Source organism: Excalfactoria chinensis, chromosome 20 (genome assembly GCF_039878825.1).
Source record: "Excalfactoria chinensis isolate bCotChi1 chromosome 20, bCotChi1.hap2, whole genome shotgun sequence".
Classification (NCBI taxonomy): Eukaryota; Metazoa; Chordata; class Aves; order Galliformes; family Phasianidae; genus Excalfactoria; species Excalfactoria chinensis.
Genome location: NC_092844.1, coordinates 5519716 through 5539443, shown reverse-complemented (window position 1 = coordinate 5539443; position 19728 = coordinate 5519716). Strand labels below are relative to the sequence as shown.

General features: G+C 50.2%; 1 protein-coding gene across 4 annotated transcripts in view; it reads right to left on the bottom strand.

Moving 5' to 3' along the window:
* Positions 1-441: 441 nt before the first annotated feature.
* TP73 (tumor protein p73) overlaps positions 442-19728 on the bottom strand; it is a 25268-nt gene continuing 5981 nt past the window's right edge. For 3 of the 4 annotated variants that reach the window (XM_072354455.1, XM_072354454.1, XM_072354456.1), the window contains 11 exons: positions 15885-16130; positions 5853-6039; positions 5604-5719; positions 5124-5233; positions 4688-4830; positions 4225-4313; positions 3941-4065; positions 3398-3552; positions 3116-3248; positions 2395-2488; positions 442-762 (listed from right to left, as the gene is read on the bottom strand). In XM_072354455.1, the coding sequence (XP_072210556.1) occupies positions 442-762; positions 2395-2488; positions 3116-3248; positions 3398-3552; positions 3941-4065; positions 4225-4313; positions 4688-4830; positions 5124-5233; positions 5604-5719; positions 5853-6039; positions 15885-16130 (1719 nt within the window). The remainder of the gene's footprint in view (positions 763-2394; positions 2489-3115; positions 3249-3397; positions 3553-3940; positions 4066-4224; positions 4314-4687; positions 4831-5123; positions 5234-5603; positions 5720-5852; positions 6040-15884; positions 16131-19728) is intronic. The other variant, XM_072354457.1, reaches the window with a different exon arrangement.

Here is a 19728-nt window from a genome sequence, read left to right as displayed (position 1 = left end):
GCTGGTTTTCAACACCACCGAGAACACAGAACAGAGGTAAGAAGGTCGGGCTCACTAACAGAAAACGTGCTATCTTTACGCCGCATCTGTTTGATGCAAGGCTCGTCCAGCACAACACAAAACAGAAGATGAACCAGCAGGTGATTCCTCTGCTGCCTGCAGTCACAATCCGTGCTGCATCCCAGCTCTCACCGCCCTGTCCTTCCATCAACCCTCTGACAAAACCACTGGGATTCCCTCTCTGGGAAGTACCTGGCAGATGGATCGGGGCCGTTATTTTCTCACGCAGCCAACAGTCCTCATCTGCCCAGCAATATTATGCTTCTCCAGGCGCTCAAGGCTGAAAGTCTTCACCCATTTTTCACGTGAGGTTTGGTTTCCCCAGCCCGTCCCTTGGACTCCCTTTGTGTCCGGTCTCCTACCATCACACTGTGGAGACCCTCAGTTGATCTCTCCCTCCGTGAACTCTTCTTTTATGGACTGTTTGCGGGACTTGCAGTCTGGGAGGTCAAAGCCAAAGTCTGCCCACTCGTCTGCAGCGCCGCGGTTGGGGATGGTGATGGTGTGACGCACTCGGAAGTGCACGGCCTCCATCACGCGCTGCCGCTGCAGCTCCCCTGAGCTGCCAATGGAGATGGTGGAGGCGTTGCTGCTGGAGCGGATGAGCTGCTGGGCTCCGTAGTCGTGGCTCTGCTTGAGTTCCTGAAGGCCCCTCCAGATGATCATCCGGTACTGCTCGGGGATCTTCAGTGCTCCGAGATCCTGGAAGAACAGTGCTGCTGAGCTGCATCGCGTGAGGGGAACGCTGCGACGGAGCCTGGCCCCCAGCTCGTGACTCAGAGGGGACGTGGGCACAGGAGTGAGTGGCACATCCTGCCCCCAGTCCCCACACAGTCACAGAACAGCCCGCGGGTGCTTCCACAAGGGGCAGCTTCTCAGTTACTTGACCGTGATTTGTGGTCAAGCTTGACCAGACACATTCAAACACCATTTTGAAAGTCAGCCAAAAACGCATCCTGTTATTTGGGGGTAGGGGGACAGTGACAGAAGTTCACCGTATCCCATCAAACTACTGAGAATGGGAGGGCACCCACTGGATATGGGCTGATGAGCAGCAGGTTCTCTGCTCACAGGGTGAGGAGCACAGCCCAGCTGGCTTGCACAGGGCAGGAGCAGCAGGGGGCTCCAGGCAGCCCCCATGGGTGGGCTTGGGGGAATGGCTGACAGGGGCTGGTTGGGTCTCCTCCCTGTTGGAGGCAGCTGGTGTGGGCAGCAGCAGGCTGTTGTGCTTGCAGTGCTAACTGAGAGCTGGATCATCTCAGCAATGGGGGGCTGAGCCAGAACAAATACCCTCGTGGTGGAGAGCTGCCAGAGAGCCATGTTAATGCCAAACACAGAGACTCATGAATGTTAACTAGAGAAGATAGCGAGTGTGCAATTAGTAATTACACATATCAACTCGGACAGACAGCTCAGCAACCTGATACAAAGTTCTGGCCATACCAAACATTTCTTTTGACAGCTTGCAGATAATAATGCAGTTAGTTCAGAAAATGGTCCAAAATCAGGCTAAGATTGTGCAACTGGCCCCAGCTACCAATGAAAAATCATTGTGTCTTCAGCAGCTGCGTTGCCTGTTTTACTGCAGCTGCCAGGTAGAAGATTACTACAAACTACCTGGGGGAAAAAAAACAACACGGAATCAGGGCAGCAGCTTTTTTTTTCCTGTCCAAAATAGTGACTCCAGAACTCACAAGTCTAACTATGGCTCCGAGGGCTTAAGCTTTATCTACTCCTTACTCTGATGGATGTGGGGGGGGGGTCCCTGTGTAGGTGCTGCTCTCAGTTTTGCAGCCTCGGTATTGTCAGCAAGAGGTGATGCTTTAAGCAAGAACTGCAGTCAGCAGCTCCTGTTTTGGCAGCAGGGAGCTGACACGGAGCATGAGAGCAGGAGCAGTGAACCTGTTTTCATTCCAGCTCTTCCCTAACTTGTGCTGTTTCACTTGCTATGTACGTTGTCTGCTTTCCCTTTTGGGTTAAACATCTACTTGGGTTCTGGTTGGGGGATTGCTCTTTCTGGGATATCTGAAAAGAGCTGAACAAGTGTGTGAGTTATTAATTCCCTTCTCTCTGTTAGTTCATCAGATCTCACGTCTGACAGTCTGCAGGAACCAACAAAGAGGCTATTATGATTGCTACCAAAAACTGCATTCAACGTGAAGGACTAGAAATGATGCATAAATGGAAGACATAAACCGTGGGGAGTTTATATTCTGCAACAGGTTGGTGCACAGTTTTTTCTTTTCCTTTCTTTTCAAACAGTTTTGTCCTCGCTTTTAAGATCAACAGCTGATAGAAACAAGTGGTAAGAACAAATCTTCCCAAAGCATTTACCTCCATGGATAGGTTCTGCAGGTGGTAAATATTCTGTAACCCTTGTGAGGTGAAATAGTCGATGCAGTTTGGACACCCCAATCCTGTTAAAAAACTGCAGAAAAAGTTTGGAAAATAAAGTGGCATTAACTTGTCATGAATATAAGCTGTGCTGTCAACCAACACTGTGTTTCAGCTCATTGAAAAGGCAGAAAGGAGACAGCAGTGAGCTCCTGCTGCCTCCACACCTGGCAACGCTTCCAAACACTTGTGATGTAGATGGGATGTGGGCAAACGAGCAGAGGAGGGAACTTGCTCTGGCTGTCGCAATCTTAAGTGTGACCTAAACTTCACATGCTGGTATATTCCTCGTGGAAATGAACTGTGTGGACCAACTTCCAGACATCATTACTAAGGAAGGCAAAGGTGGAAGTTCCCAAAGCTGTGTGCCAGTTTGACATGCAGGAAAAGCTTCTTGGTTGGGAGGACTTAATTCTTTAATTAAGCAAGGACAGATTACGCAAAAGTCAATGAGGGCAAGAGGTGTTTCTAACTGACAGGTAGCTGGGCTTTGATTTTTAAGATGAGAAGAATGGTCTGCGTGATTTCATGAGCAGTGATTTCTCAATTGGGACCGGTGGCCAGTTGACCAGTTGCTAGACAGATCTGAAGGTTAGAGTAAGGGACAACAGCAAGAAACATCAGAGGACAACACAAAAAGGGCATCTGCTGCCCTCCATACCTGACTAGGCTGGGATCAGGGTTGTAGGGTGGAGGAGGGGTGCAGTGTGATCCTGAGACCATGGACTGGGATGAGTGGCCCCCGTTCATTTCTCCATTGGGTTGCATGGGGTGGCTGTTCAGCATTCCAGGTCCTAGGCAGCAACCACATCAACACGACAGACAGATCAGTTAGAACCATGACACAACAACCCCTGTCCTTCACTGGGGGCCCTGCTGGGCAGAGAGGGCCCCCTTAAGCAGAGACCGCCGGTTGTGTGCTCTGCTGCAGTGGGAACCTTACCCATTGGCCCCAGGCTTGGTGCTGAGCTGGAGCTGTGCTGTGCTGGCTGCCCGACCAGCTGGTTGACAGAGGGCAGCTTGTTGATTCCTCCTCCATGGACTTTGTTCATAGGTGAGAGCACGGGGCCATAGGAGGATGGTGTCTGTAGCTGATTTCTGCTCAAAAGAGAAGGCAGGCGATGAGAATCCAGCAGGAGGACGTGGAGCCAGCTGGCCACCCCAGACCTCCTGTCTGCCTGTTCAGGCTCCCTGTGCTGATGCTTCAGGCAGCATTGAGGAAGGCTGGATCGCACTGAGAGCAGCCCAAGACAAATTGTACTGGTACAGAATTGGCTGGGCTAAATTTACGTCAGGCGACAGACACGTGTGTCTGTGGAAAGTCCCTACAGATGGAGAACTCACTGCAGGACAGGCCCCCTAGGAAGGTTCATATCCAGTGCTGTAGCTTATGCTTCCTACAATGCTGTAAAATTAGCAGTTGCAGCAGTGCTGATCAGTGTGCAGAGCTGCAATGCACACTCGGGGGCACTGGGGTGGCACTTACTGCCTCTGCAGGAGCTGCTGCTGTTGCTGCCGGTAGGAGTCAACCAGCTGCTGCGGGACCAGCTCCACCAGCTCCAGGCTCTCCTTTATCTTCATCAGGATCTCGAAGTTCTCCCTGCCTCGCACCTGGAGAAGGGAACAAGCCCAGCTCTCACCACGGCCCCTTCTTTCTACCTGCAGCCACACAAACCCCATCCATCCTAAGACCACATCCCAAGAGTTTCCCTCGCCATGCCTGCAGCCACGATGGGCAGCTGCTTAGCAGTGTGGCTCGGTGACACTTACAGGCACATAATACATCTCCTCCTCCCCGTGCCTCCGTTTCTTAACGCCTGGCCCCAGTGCTGGGATCGCCTGAGGGCTCTGTTTGAATGCTGGAAGGGAAAGAGGGCAAAAAATGTTAGCAGAAGATGAAAGTCAAATCTGGCAGTGGGAACAGCTGTGTCCTCTGGGCACGCAGGAGCAGTGTGCTTTGCAAGCCTTTACTGCAAAGAGGGAAACAGCTACCTCTAGGAGAATTAGCTTGTCATATCCCAAATGTGAGCTGTCACTCAGGAATGATGGCTCTAGGAATTTTGTGTGTGTTTTTCTTTAAGAAAATCTCTTTTCTCTCTCATTTCCATTCTCCTGTGCCTTGCTGCCATTGGGAGAGCAGGACACGTCTGGTAACACCTCGGTTCCCTGCAGTATTTTAGCTCACATCATGCAGAGTGATTGCTGCTTAACTGGAACTGGAAAGCAGACTCACTGCGTTTGTTGGCGTTGCCATTTTTAGCTGCATTCTCATTCAGGGCTTGTTGCTCTCGATAATGGTCTTCATCAGCTTTCCGGTCTCTGCCAGGACAGGCGCAGATCCGTCCCTCAAATGATCGCCTTCCTAGGACTTGGCCACTGGGAGGAGAGAGGAACTGGTGAATTTCTTTCTGCCAGGGACGTTCACCTGGGCCCAGCGCAGCATGTTATGGCCTGGCTCAGATCCCCGGGTGTGGGGAGCCCCTCTGCAAACAGCCTGAGCAGGAGCAATCTCCTGTGGGAGGAGGAGCTCCTGGGGCAGAGGAAGGCTTCAGTTGTATATGGAGAAGCCAGTATTGCAATGTATCTACTGTACCTCCCCTGCCCTCTTCCTAGCCAGCAGAAAGCAGCCTTTCCTCTAAAGCAAGAATGGTGCTCCAGCAGCTACTTACTCTCTCATCTCCAGGGTGATGATTATGAGGATGGGTCTCCTGTTCATTCCTCCCACACAGCTGCTGTTGCACATGAAGTTGTACAGGATAGTGGTGAACTCGGTCCCCACCTGCCCAGGAGAGGGGAGCAGACACTGAGCAAAGAGTTGGGGCATCCCTTTGGGCAGGGCTGTGCCATGAGTGCCCTTGTAGGTCGAGCAGAAGGAGCAATGGGAAGGGGGAGAGTGGTGACGTGGCCCTGCAGTGATGGGGACAGTCCTAGGTGGGAGAAGGGGATGCTGCAATGGCTGTGGGATCTCTGAGGGGGAGATTCAGGCCTTCTGTACCCCACCACCCAGAAATGGGGTGCTCAGAGCAGACAGACAAGGGCTTGGATGTGCTAGTGCCACCAGACTCCCACCCCGGACACAAATCTTCCTCCAACAAAGCAGGTGTCACCAGCAGGTTCACCCTTCAACACTGGGAAAAAAAGCTGGGTACCTGTGGGGGCTCATAGGGCACCATCACACTCTGCCGTCCTGTCACAGGGTCGTCCACGTACTGGGAGAGGTTGTTGCCTTCCACCCTGATGAGGTGGCTGGCTGGGGCTGACTGGCCTGTAAGTGAAGTGCTTGTGGTTAGGACCTGGAGCTTCATCCTGCACAGGGCAGCAGCTCCTGTCCCACCAGCTCTTCCCAGCCACGTTTTGCAGCTGGGGCTGCACCCTGTAGGGGTGACAACAACACTCACCATCGTTAAAGTCACGGCCCAGCTCATGGTTGGGGCAGCGTTTCACCACCTCCGTCACGTGCTCGGCCTTCTTGTAGACAGGCATGGCCCGGATGATGGTGCCTGGTGGCGGTGGGCTGGACACCTTGATCTGGATGGGACATGTCTTGGCAATCTGACAGTAAAGCTTCTTCAGCAGCGGGGAGTACTGGAATAAAAGAGAGACCTGCGTTAGCACAGCTCACGAGCAGCAAATGGAAACCATGGGCAAGCAGCTCAGCATGCACCGTGGGCAGCAAGGAGCCCTGGGTGCCTGCAGCCCTGTGCCCGAGGGATGCTGTGTGCACGTGGAGCTGAGCACTGAGGGCTCAGGCAGGCGCCTGCTTTCCCGCAGCTCCTCTGATCCACCCACCTCCTGCCTCCTGAATGCTCCCAGCGAGATGCCAACATGGCAGCAAAGCAGCGTATTAAAATAATGACTCGTTATAAAACCAATTGCTGCCTATTGTACTGTAACCGCTCCGGGGGTGCTGCGCCAGCGCAGGATTCCCCGTGTGTTGGTTGTGCTGATGCTCATGCTCTTGTGAAGCTGCACAAGAGACAGCTGCCTTGCAAACTGCTATTGCACATGCATGTAGGGGACACTGTGTGTTGTTCTGCAGTAACTTCTTACCCCAAGGCTCAGCACTTGTTTTCTCCCTAGCAGTGCTTAAATGTGACCAGGTTCACCAGCACAACAGCATCCACTTTCTGCACAAGCCAGATCACACCAACTACTGGATGCAGCGTGGGACCTTCTAGGGTTTCCCAGCTGGCACCATGGGCTAAGGAATCCGTGCTTCACATTGCATAACAGAATTACAACTAATTAGGCAAGATGTCAGACATTAATTATGTTCTAGTAAGTGTGGTGCAGAACGGGGTTTAGCCTGACCAGGACTCGATTCTTGCTTGCCTGATGCTTGCCCTGTGCTTCTCTGGGTGGTTTGGGACTGGGAGGTGCCCTAGGCAGCTGGGCAGGAGGGCAGAGCCTGTCCCTCCCCTTCTACTAACTGCTGTATAGGGCACATGCATGAGGAGATGCAGTTCCCTTCCACCTTGCCGTGTTGTTTTCTATCTAACAAAGAATTTGTTTGCTATACATGAGCCCACCCTGCTGCACAGAGCTCAGCTAGTCCCTGCATGCAGGGTGTGTTTCTGCTCAAAGTATTTTATCTCATTCCCACAATGCATGCTCTATGCCAAAAAAATACCACCGTGCTGAATGGTTGTGAGGATGTTAATGCTTGTCCTAAGCCACCAAAACACAGGCATGCAATAGCCACCGAGGCTATGCTTCTAATGCCATGCACTGAGAAAGCATCTCTGCTTTTCCTCGTGCTGAGGGCTCTGCAGCAAGCAAGCAACTTGAGTGCAAGGCTGCTAGTAGGATGTTAGGGTATGTGGGGCATGTCATGGTGTCACCTTCTAGCTGGTCCTTATGTATGATAGGGGTGCAGTGTTTTTCTAGCAATGGAAGGAGAGAGCAGCACTTGGAGGGCAAGGCTTGAGGCCACGTAACCTGCTTGCATGGGTGCAATGGGGACTTAATGCTCTTGTTTTGGGGAGACAATGTGGCAAAACAAGGGTTATGCGGAGGGGGCTCTTCCTTGCCAGGTGTTAAAATACTGACAACTCCTGTCAAAGGATCCTTTCATGTAGACATTCCCGGGCAGCCCTCAACACGCCTGGGAAATAAAACTGCTCTGGAAGAGTAGAGGTGCATTACGGCAAGCTCTTTGGTAACAAATTCTCTCATTATACCGTGTTATGACATGGATAAATCTCTGTTAAATAGCACAGCGATTGCCCCGCAGGGAGAAATGCTGCTGCTCAACACAGGCATGCCTCTGCTGATAACCTTATCATGTCTTAACAGCTCCAGCGTTGCCTTCAAAGATCCTTCAACAATAACAAACTATTCTTTTAAGGAACTCCACGCTGATAATTCTGGGCAAGAAGGATCAGGGCTGTGTCCTGTGTGCCCACGGTGCTGGATCAGCAGCACTCAGCTTCCTGCATGCTCTGCTGTAGTCACAGCCAGAGCAAAGCTCTCCTGGTCTTGCAAGCCCTGCTTGTTTGTGGCCACTTTGGGGTTGACCATTACATCTCAGTATGCTTTCAGAATCCAGAGACACTTATGTGTCTAGCCATGTTTTTAAGCTAAGAAAAGCAGTGTATGCATAAGGGACCGGGAAGTGCATTGTTTGAGAATCCAAATAGAGTGTCATGCAAGTGCTCTGCTTCTCCATGGTCATCTCCATGCAGTCACCTCGCAGCTTCACACTCATCCTTTTTGCCATAGCCATGTCGTTGCCATGTGGTTTGAGGGCAAGCCTCTGTCTGTCCATCCATACCATTCCTGTTTGTGTATCTCTTGCAAGCTGGTGGCAGCTGGTTTAGGAGCATGCTGCAGGAGTGCCTGGCTGTTGGCCAGTGGAGCTGTCCCTGGTATATGGGATGCAAGCATCCCTGGGTGCCTGAACACATTCCCCAGCATCTCCGGTGCTGGTGATGCTGTAAGATCTCAATCCCAGCATTTCTTTCACACCTACACAAAAGTTTGAACCTGTTCTATCTCCAGGCATCACCTTCCTTTAATTCCTGTTCTGTGTTTTAGGCTGTTAGTACAGCCCTTCGCATGGACATCATTCTTAAAGTCATCTCTGTAGAAGAAAGTTGGACAGCTTGTTACTGTATGTTCGCAGGGCACAACAGGTTCATTTCATGGTTGGACTCGATGAACTTTAAGGTCGTTTCCAACTTGAGCAATTCAATGCTGTGGCTTGTGGATGATTGTACAGCACAAACAGCAGCAGTATAACTGAGCAACCAACCCTAAGCTTACATAAACTTACAGAACACATTCTTGTTCTGTTGCTTTCTCACTCTTACAGTCATGTGGCTTTCAATATAAGCACATCCCTATTTGCTGCAATGAAAATACAATGGCACCTCTTTTGCTGCTGCTGCTTCTTTGCTCCTGTAATGTCTTGTAGCACGAGTTCAGAGCAGTAGGACTGAAAGCAAAATCCAAATTCTCCTATCTAAGCATTATTCTCCTACTGTGTCCAAGGAGGTGTTTTGTGCATTACAAGGTTCAAGTGACTTAATACTCCATAGAAGTTCATGGAGACCAATACAGCTGCAGCTGTGAAACAGCACTGAAGTTAAGCTTAAGACGGCTGTCGTTCACCTTGTGCACACATTGAAGATCTGCTCTGGAAGAAGCCCCTGCCCTAATCAGCCCTGCAGCTACTGTGAAGTGAGACACAGGAGAGGTGGGCTTTCCTCACGTATGCTAAGATCCTTGCTCGAAAAACAACCTGAATCTTCTGCACAGAGACCTACACGCAAAGTCCATCTGCCCCCGCTCCTGCCTGGGCAACGGGACCGCTAGGAGGATGTGTCCCAACAGATTTGGAGCTGATAAAATCTTATTTATCTTCAACTGTTGACACCGAAGCGTCTAGACTTGCCTGCTTCAGGAGGGCTGCAGCCAAGTCCTTCTTTCTCTCTTGAAGGAAATGATTTGCTCAACAATTACTTTTTCCACAAATCCTCCCCCCTTCTCCCTACCAACCTTCTCCTCCTCCTCCTTTACATTCCACTCTCCTCATTAGCTTTACTCAAGACGTGTCCAGGACTGCAGTCAATGGATCCCAATAAAGCCACTAGCCTGGCAAGGGAGAGAGAAGAAAAGTGCTGCCTCCGGCTGCTAATTTCCTTGCACTCCCCAGCAAGCAGCTGCGGAGCTGCATCCTGGGACAGGTTTGGACAGATCACAGTGGAGAGGTGATAATAATGTGTCTGTCATCTTACTCAGACATGTAGCATCTTGCAAACCGCAAATACCGTTAACCGGCTCGGACGAATCTGTTACGACAGATCCTGGAAGACATGCCGACTACAGAACTTACTTTTTCTTTCTAATTTCTTTTTTTCTTTTTAATAAGCACTTTTTAATCACCAGCCTATACAACTTCTCACTGAGTTGGAAATTCCTCTTAACGTTCTCTTCGCCGCTCGCTTACTACGAGCTGAGGTTTGCATGTGCATCACTTGTGCTGAACAGGAAGGCATCCACCTGTGCCTGGTGCACAGCACAATGAATGGCTGCAAGGAGATGCACGAGCACCCATATCCACACCCTGCAGTGACCAGGACCTGCCTGGGACACGGGCTTGTCTCCATGAGCCTGGAAGAGCCTCAGCAAGAGTCTCTGGCCACCACAGCACAGGGACTTAGCAGACATCCTGTTCAATACTCACAAATGCTGGGCCACCAGTGATGCCTTAGGGCTGCCAGATGGGTATGGTGCAGGGAGGCACCTGGAGGTGTCCTCTACCCATTCCACAAAGAGCTGACCCAAATTCCTGCCACCGCTTCCCCGCAGCAGACTGGCTTCCTGGCACGCTTCATCTCACCTTCCCGCTGGTGAGGCAGTTGCCAGCAAGTCATTCCCTTGACCTGTGCATACCATAAACGTTCGAGATAGTGGAGCTGATAGTGGGTCATGTTGGAACATCACACACCAAATTCCTTTGCCTTTTTTTTCTTAATTCCATTGTGTCTGGAGCTCCTGGAGCCTCATCCACACCCTGCAAAAGCTCATGGAAAGCCTCCAGTAGGCTGGCTTCAATGGGCTTTGGAGCAGGCTGATGCTGAGGTTGCTTTCCTGTTTCTGGCATGCCAAAATACCCATGCTCTTTTGCCCAGCTACTCAGATCAAAACAAAGGTGTTTATGGCTCAGATGCAGAGCATACTGAGCCACGTTCATCTGCTCATTTTCAGGCTGCTGCTGTTGGACAGAGACCTCTGTAAAACATAGTAAGCTGCCAGAGAGATTGAAGCATTTTCTATGGATGACCCTGAAGATATTCCTCACCTCTTTACAACTGCCGCTCTATTTCAACATACTTCAGGTACCAAGCAGAACTTACCTCCAGTAACCCAATATTATTTCCATCCTTCCCTTTCAGCTGCTATCCAAGTAACCATTTTGGCTCCCCTGCACCAAAGCTCCACCATTTATGAAGCAGCCAGACTTGGGTTTAATTAAACCCCAATGTAAACTGGTTTGCTTTGAGTCACTGCTTGATTACACCTGCTGTGGCAGGAGACTCTCACCTTGGCTTTGACCCTCTCTAGCCACAGGGACCTTCCATCACTGGCTGTGCACCAAAACAGCAAGCATGGTGCTGTGCATGAACTGGTAAGAGATTTCCTCATTGGGATGAGACCCCAGCTGCCTCCCAGGGCTGGATGGAGAAGCAGACAGCTGCCCCTTTCCAGCCAGGCCATAGGGGGCCAAAGACCCCATTAACACTTCTGCTGGCTTTGGTGCACACCAGAGAGGAGGGAGGGCTGATCCACCTCCAGCCCAACTTGAGAAAAATACTAATTATCTATCAGTTACCAGCTGGCCGGCGTGGTGAGGGGCTGCCTGCAAGAAAACAGCCAAGATCCGCTCACGGCTTTTGCATGTATGGGCAGCTCCAGGGAACTGTGAGTCCTGATAGCTTCCAACAAACAGGCAGGCTGCTGGCGTGCCCCGTCTTGCACGGCTGCGGCTCCCATCTTCCACTCAGCCCCATCAGCACAGCCTGCTGGAGGGGGGCTTGGAGCATGCAGGGAAAACCTTATTTTCAGCATCTGTTCATTGCTCTCTGTTAATAGGAAGGCCATTAAAAATGAAAATGAAGGCTTCGTATAGAAAAGACTAGCACAGCAACCTTGGTTCAGCGTTAGTTGTGATTAGATTTTCTATACCGCTGGTCTAAGACCCTCACCTACTTGTCCTGGATTGAGCCAATGGTGTCTGCTTGAAGTACAGCTTATCTTTAAAAAGATATGTAGACTCTTAATTTAAATACTTCAGGAGTTGGAGAATCCACCACATTCCTTGGGAAATTGTTCCTCTGGTTAATTATCCTCACTGTTTAAAAAAGAATTTACACTGTGTTTCTAGTCTGAATTTGCCTGGCTTCATCTTCCAAGCACTGGATCTCATTATGTCTTTTTCTATTAGATTAAAGAGCTGTCTGCTATCAGAAACCATCTCCTATGCAGGTACTTGCCAACGGTGATCAAGCCACCCTTACTCTTCTCTAGGAGACCTTTAATGCCATACATTTCTTTGGTATCTCTCTACAAGGCATCTGCTCCAAATCTTTCATCTTCTTTGGATCTCCCAACCCTCTTCTATTTTGTCAACAGCCTTTTTGAAGTGTGGACAGGAGAGCTGCACACACACCACGGGCAGTGGTCTGGGCACTGCTGTGTATGAAGGCAGCCCAGCTCCCCCCAGCCATGGTGACAGGATCCTCATGGATCCTCAACCATGAGCCCAACGCCCACAGGAGTCTCCTTTCCTAAACAGGGGAGTCTCATTCACTTGGTTAATGTCTCATCTAGTGTTATTAAAAGACTGATTATCATCGTTTACTCGAGCTGCAAAGCTAATCAACTTTAATGGATGTATTTCCAAACCCATGGGTAACCACATGGTAGGATTACATGGTACCGTGCAATATGGAATGTGAATTCCTGCTACAGTTTGATTTCCAGCTGACTTATCCATTGCTGTGAATGGTGCTATACTGAGAATAGATAACACTGGGTTTAACAGAGAACATCTTTCAGGACAAAAGCCTTCAAAAACCAGAGTCTCTTAGGCTACGTGTGATATATATAAAAAAACAACCTATGTCAAATCACTTGACAAGACTGTCTGTACTGAATTACTTGGTTGGCGTTCCCTGTGCACCGACTGACAGTTCTTCATTGGCTGGAGTCTTGGTGATTCAGCCCAACACTGAGAGGCTGATGGAGCTGCTGATCCACCAAAGCCTTGCATTCACATAGGAGGGCTCCCCACAGCTCAATGGAGGACAAAGCCATGCAGGGGAATTCATGGTCAGGGCTGGTAACTTGCTCAGTGTATGATATTTGGTGCAGTAAATCTTAAAACACACAAAAGCTACCGATGAAATACGAAGCGTATTTTACAGTTGTTTCTTTTCAACCATAGGAATAAGCCATGCATGTCCTTTAGTACACGAAGATCATGAATTCAGCTTCTCTCAGCAAAGACCAGACCATTACTGAGCCATCAGATGCCACCGTCCTCCACTGCCTGTATCTTTTAGCTTTCTTTGACAAGTGCCTGTATTTCCTAACAGCTTTCCCATTATCACTTGAACGCTTCTAGATTCATGTTCTTAATTCATACAGAGAACTGTGCTGTGTATGTACATCATTATTTGTATGCTGACTGATGGACGGTATATAATATGTGAATTAATGCCATTCAAAACAGCCTAATTTTAATGCAGACTTTGAGCTGAGGGGGAGGAAGGAAGCAGCCTTGTCTTCCAGCTGCTGCACGGATGCGACAGAAGTGGGAGCAAATCCGTCACTTCAGCAGGGCCATTCATTGTGTGGGCAGCAGCCTTGGGGAGCTGGGCAGCCTGCAGCCCTTTAGGAGTCCTATGATGTTGGCTGTTTCAAACCAGCCATTCCCCATTCTCTGCAGGGTGCAAGGTGCTGCTGGCCTGCTTCTGTTCTCTGTGAGGCTCAGCAGTGGTGCAGTGAAGCCTGGTCTGGTGATCTGAAATGCCAGCTCCTGGTGCTGGCTGATGGCATGCACTCTCTGCAGTATGGGAGGCTGCCACAGCATGTTGGCCAAGGGTGTCATGAGTTTGGCCCCTTCCCCAAGGTGCAGGACTACAAGGGTTTGTACAGGACTGATGTGGCACGGCTGCTCCGATATCCAAAGGAGATTTAATGCAACAGCTTGAGAATCAAAGCAACCCCTTCCTGACTACTGCAGCTCCCAGTAGGACACGACAGCTACAGGATTATGGACAGCACGTGGCGATGCTGAGATAGTTTGAATGCAGTTTATTTAGTCACAGAAAGATCCCTGGTTACTGAACAATGCTCTGCAATAGTAGGAGCTGGACTGTATGCTTGTTGTTTCCCACTGAATAGAACCAGTACCTCCTTGTCTGCAGAGCAATCTGTGCTTGCAAGAAGGCTCTGAACAGGAGGTAGCACTGTGTGGGTGATGCCCAGTGCAGACTGTAGCAGTTGAACCAGGACGTGCCTGAATCTCTCCTCCAGAAACAGCAGCAGCTGCCTCAGAAGTGACCGAGCACTTGTGGCCTGGATACAGTCAGCAGCAGGACAGGGCATCCCCACCAAGGACAGCTGCAGCTCACAAGTGATGCCAGCACCGGGTGCTCACCACGTGGGATGGGCTCCAGGGGCTTCCTGCTGCTCCCTCCTTTGCTGTTCTGGGGACAACTAGTCACCTTTGTGGCTTTTTTTGGTTTACTCCATGCAGCTGCAACATGCAGCTGGGATAAAGGAAGGGTCTTTCCTTACTGCTAATTAAAGGTGAGCACAGAATGTATTTTTAATAGGTGCTCTCCATATGAAACGTGCACGAACATATCCCGTTTTCAGTGCTGCCCAAGGGTATCCTGCAGCACCCAGCCTGCCCCTGCCACACAGATGTGCCCACCCCATCACAAGAATGGCAAGCCAGGGACAGCAGCAAGCGAGCATCTGACACTTCCCTGTCTCTTCCCTCTAAAACAGGACAGCTGGGACAAGAAACACCAAGCTGCTCTGCAGCCCCAGCCACTAATTCATCTCAATTCAAATGTGAGTTCCCCAGCAGTTTGCTTGAGCCGAGCTATCAGTGTGCAGCCCCCTGGTGTCACTGTCCCTGCAGCACCAGGAGCAAGCACGCCCAAAGGGCAGCGCTTTGCTGCAGAACTCATCTCACATGGATGTGCAGCAGATACAGACCACAGCACTGCTGCAGACTCTTTATGCCCTCAGCACAAAGCACATGTGCAGATCCTTGCACTGCGCCAGCACTGCAGCTTTGTTAAGCCCGCCGTGTCCTGGGCTCTGCAGAAAAGCATCCCAAGACGCTTTCTGTCTACTGTGGGAAGGACTTTCCTAGCAATTAAGCACATCAGCTTCCAAAAATAAAAGTCATTCTCACACCTCGGGCTGATACTCCTGGACAGCTCTGCCTGTATCGCGATCATGTCAAATGACAGCGGCAGAGGAAACCCTGTTGCTCCCTCTTTGTGTCACTCGTCTCATCGCAGCCTTTCTGCTCTGCAAACATTTTTACCATTACCATTACCATTACCATACATTTTTCCCACAAAAAGTAAAGCAGATTAATTCTCAGGTTAATTCGTGATCAGAGCAGAGGACTCCTCTGTCTGTCTTTGGATGCACAAGAAGACCAATAGTGGCTCCAAGCTGTATTTCAGCTCTAGAGTACCAGGTACTGAACCCACATGGCACGTGTGATGCTGCGTAGCCATTCCGTTGTAAATAAATACCTACTCAGTTTATCTGTTGTGGCTTCTAGGGGTAAAATTACTCTTCTGATACAACATGAACGAGGATGATAAATGAAAAGCAAGAACTTAAGACAAAGCTAAGAACGGAGCCAGCAGAACAGAGCCGAGGTCCATCTCGCCTACGGCATCACCTCTGACAGCAGTCACTGGAAAATGCTTCGGAAGCACCATGAGAACAAGGCAAGCACTTTTCTTTGCATATTTTTCCAGCTTTGTGATCTTCAGGGATATTTACATGTAGTCTATGGAATTTCTGCAGCAGAGGTTATATTCAAATCATTGTGTTTAACCCATTTGGGGGAAAAAAAAAAACACACAAACAAACCCAAAACCAAAACTAACCGAAACCAAATAAGCAACAACAAACACCCTTAAAAGTAAGCATTAGGTGCTTCTGCCTGCTGTTTCTTATCATGGTCACCTGTGCAGGCAAAGTCCCCACCAGTGGTGGCTGTGCAAGAACCACACACACATCCTGCAGTGCCACACACCAGTATTCCCTGAGCATCCCAGCACCAGCAGCACCCAGGCACGCACGTGTCTGAGGCAGCCCGGCTGAAAACATTGCCTACAACAGCAAGCATCTCTCTAATGAAGTGAAGAACACATGCAACTTACTGTCCAGGTGGCTGACTTGGCTGTGCTGGATTGCTGGAAGGTCACCTCAAAGTGGTGGGGACCTGGATAGTCAGTGTTGGAGGGGATGACGGGAGCTGGGGACATGGCGTCGAAGGTAGAGCTGGGCTGCGAGTAGGGTGAATGCGTTGGGACATTGGAGGTGTGCTCGGAGCTGTAAGGGCTGGTGGAGGCTGCTCTGCTGCCGATGCTCTGATCCATGCTGTTGTTCAGCAAATTAAACTGGGACTGGAGGAAGGGAAAAGGGGAGGAGGGAAAAAAAGAAAACACCAGCCAGTTTAGAGACATGGAAACCTCAGCTACACTTCTTCAGGACTTCAGGTGTCCTGTTACAGCTTCCTTAAAGGGCCAGCGTGCTGGAAAGTCAACCAAAATAGTTGTTCTGGGTTGGTTTGTTTTTTAAACAGGTCACCACTTGTGGAAAGGATAAACTCAATACATTTAAGTCGTCCCCTTTTATCAGTTTCACCCTCACTGGAGGCAGCGCGATGCCAAGATCTCTGGGTTTCCAGCACATTTAACATGCAAAACAACTCTTTTGCTATTAGGGGGAACAGACCTGTATTTTTTTGGAGCTTTGCTAAGATGTGGGAAAAGTCCTATTGCATTGAGGGGGAGCGATGACCGCGGCGCTACGCACACGACTCTGCAAGGCAAGGACCACAGAAAGGCTCTTTTCTTCCCCGAAGCGAAGCAGGTTGGTTCTCAGCAAATTCCTGGAACCTCACCAGCCTCATCGGTGTTCCCAGTTTCCAGTAAAGGACTGCTCAGTGCCAGACCTCACAGCACTGATAACACCAGCCAAGCCTGTGGCCAGACCTCACGCAGGGCAGAGGTACCACAGGTACCACCACGTCTCTCACAGGAGAATGGACTCTGTGCTTCTGGGCTCAGCCTGGAACTGAGGCTGCTGGTGGCCAGTGTGGAGGAGAGATCTTCTATCCAGGAGACTGTGAGAAGGAGCAGAGCGTTGACCTCCACTGTAACTCCACGTGACCACAGCAGCAGCCTGGCATCCCGGGGTGAGCACCCCACAGCCAGGGCTCTGCATGTGCGGCACTGACCACTGCCAGCCATGGATGCAATGCAGCATCTGCTCTGCACAGCTCAGGCTGGTGCAATGCTTCCTGTCTGCAGCTCTCTTGAGATCTTGATTGCAATGTTGGTTTTGCAAAGTGCTCTTTCCACTTGGCAAAACTGCAGAATTCAGGCAGAATTTAAAGCCTTAGAGTGGAGACAGAAAAAGCCGCGGTTGCAATGGAGCACAGGGCAGCAGTGCAGCCCCTGCAGACACCGTTACATGTTTGCATTGCCACCAGCTCACCTCAGCACCCTGACAACGTGCCCCAAATACCCAAAGCTCCTGCCTTGTTTGCTAACAGATTGCAACCATCATGATGGCATTGCCCCGAATCAGACTTTCTCTGCCCTCGTTCACTTATCACAAATGTACACGTGGGTACCATTGCTGGAAGGAGTTCCCTTCCACGAATACGAAGAAGCAGATCTGAATGGTGGTTTGTGTAATTCGTTTCACAGCTGGGCTGTTTGCTTTTAGTGGCTTTCACTGATGCAAGTTTAATTTGGGGAAAACCTCAGACTACAAAGTGCAGAGCTGTGATGCGGCACGTTGCAAATAAGGTCACAGAGCAAACTCCTCTACTGGCTCTTATTCCACACGGTGGGGTTTGCTGTTCTGGGCAGCCCGGTGGGCAGTGTGGTGTGTGAGCTGGACACAGCGGTGGGCTGGGGATGTGCTTGTTCCCTGGGAAGGCTGCAGGCTGCAAGGCTCACGACTTAGGAATCAGGAGACGTGTTTTAACTTGGGATCTGCACCTCACCCAAACGCGTACGATGGATAATGGCTTAAACGCAATCAGCCTTCTCCAGGAAAGTTCTCCTGTTGTCTGCATCTCTCGCAAGGTTCTTGGAGTCTGTGACTAACGGGAGGAATGCTGAACAAGATCCGACTTGCTTTTACAAATACAGCCATTTTGTCCCCTAGAATTTGTGCATAAACCCCTCTATTTCTTCTCTCTCAATAGCCCTGCTAAACAACCCCCATCCGGGCTTTCCACAAACTCAGATTTTACCAGGAGGAAAAAAACTATGAGAAACTTCAGCCCAATGGCATTAGAGGTGCAGGTGGGAAGTCATGGCCACGCCACTGCGGCCAGATGCCAGCAGGGACCACAGGGATGGGCAGCAGGATGGAAGCTGGGTGGGAGATGTAAAGCATCACATGGGAAGAGATCCTCAAGGAGAAAAGGATCGTTCTTGTTATGGCAGCACAGCCAATCCACAGCTCAAAGAATCCATGAATATCAAGATCGAGCAGGTTTGTTCTCTTGTGATGACTGGGACAACGGAAAGGCTTGAGGGAACATTCTGCACACACCCTGTACCCAGCCATGGGTGTTTTCTTAGGAATAAATGGGAAGCGAGCGTTCCTCACTCGACAAGCAAACAAGCCGAGGTTCAGAAGTGCCGTAGCACACGTAAGGGCACAGGCAGACAAAAGCAGGTTGGGTTTGCACAGTCAGGCAGATGAGGAGCGGGTGCCGTCCCAGTTACTCATATCCTGTTGAAATGGGAAATAAACAGGAAGCGTTTTGCCTCCTGGCAAAATCTGCTCACGCTCCAGAGCTGCAGTGCAGAGAGGGCTGAGGTGTCTGTCCCCTGGACGTGACTAGGAAAGAAACACATAAAGCAGGCCCTGCATGATGTGTTGAGATCACAGTGGTTAGAGCTGGGGCTGTGTGGGACTGAGGTGCGTGGCAACGGAGCTTAGTGGAAGGGTGAATCAAGGCTGATGAGCTGAGCAAAGCATCACAACCACCCTATGGGAGGGAGCCTTCCCTCGACAAACCTCACAGCAGACCCCTGGGATGGCCAGCAGAGCATCACCTGCACTGCCTGACCGCAGGGCACAGCGGCACCCCAGTGCTGTGCCAAGCGCTGTGTGCACAATGACTAACTTGGTTTGTAAGACTGAGTAGATTTTGGAAGTATTCCCTTAACAGACAAATCCAAGCAGGAGTGCTTGTATGTTTTTCAACAAATCCAACACGGCGCTTGTGAATGTATGTGTGCAAATACATACAGGTGTTTATACACACACATCAATTAGCACATGATTGCAGAAAGGACAACTCAAGCAATAGCACTACAGCGCAGAGCAACACAGGACCTATGTGGTTTTCACTGCTTGCGTAAGACAAAAAGGAGAAAGCAAATAATTTCAGGTTGGGAAGCAGACCAGCACAGCCTTCTATCTATAACTACATCTACATCTAGATATTTTGAATGCCAGAGAGCTGACACAAAAACCTTTTGATTCAGAAGGCAACCTCCCTGCTTGAGGACAGGGCTGAAGCTACATCACCTGGAAGCACAGGTGCCATTGCATCTACCCCACCCTTCCAGCAGCTTTAAACCAGGAAAGGCAAAGCTGCTTTGGGGATGTGGGTGTTTGGTAGGAGCTGCAGCTCTTGTACTTGAGGAGAAAATTGAGCTGGGCTTGGGGTAGGCAGTGTTTCCACTGAGGGATGCTTACTGCTACCCTTAGCTTTCAACCAGGTTTCTCCAATGCAAGCATGTGCAAGGAAGAAGATATGGAGCCTGTGCTTGCTCACATGAAAGGTTTAAATCATGCCCGAGTCTCTGCAGAGCACAGCACAGAGCAGACAAAATATGAGAGAAGCACAGACCGAGCTGGTGAAGCTGCAAGAATCCCAGGCAGGCAAAGTTAATATTCTTTGAGCTGCCAGGTGCTTCAGATACGGAGGAGCTTAATCCAGTGCATCCCCAACACGTCCCAGGCAGC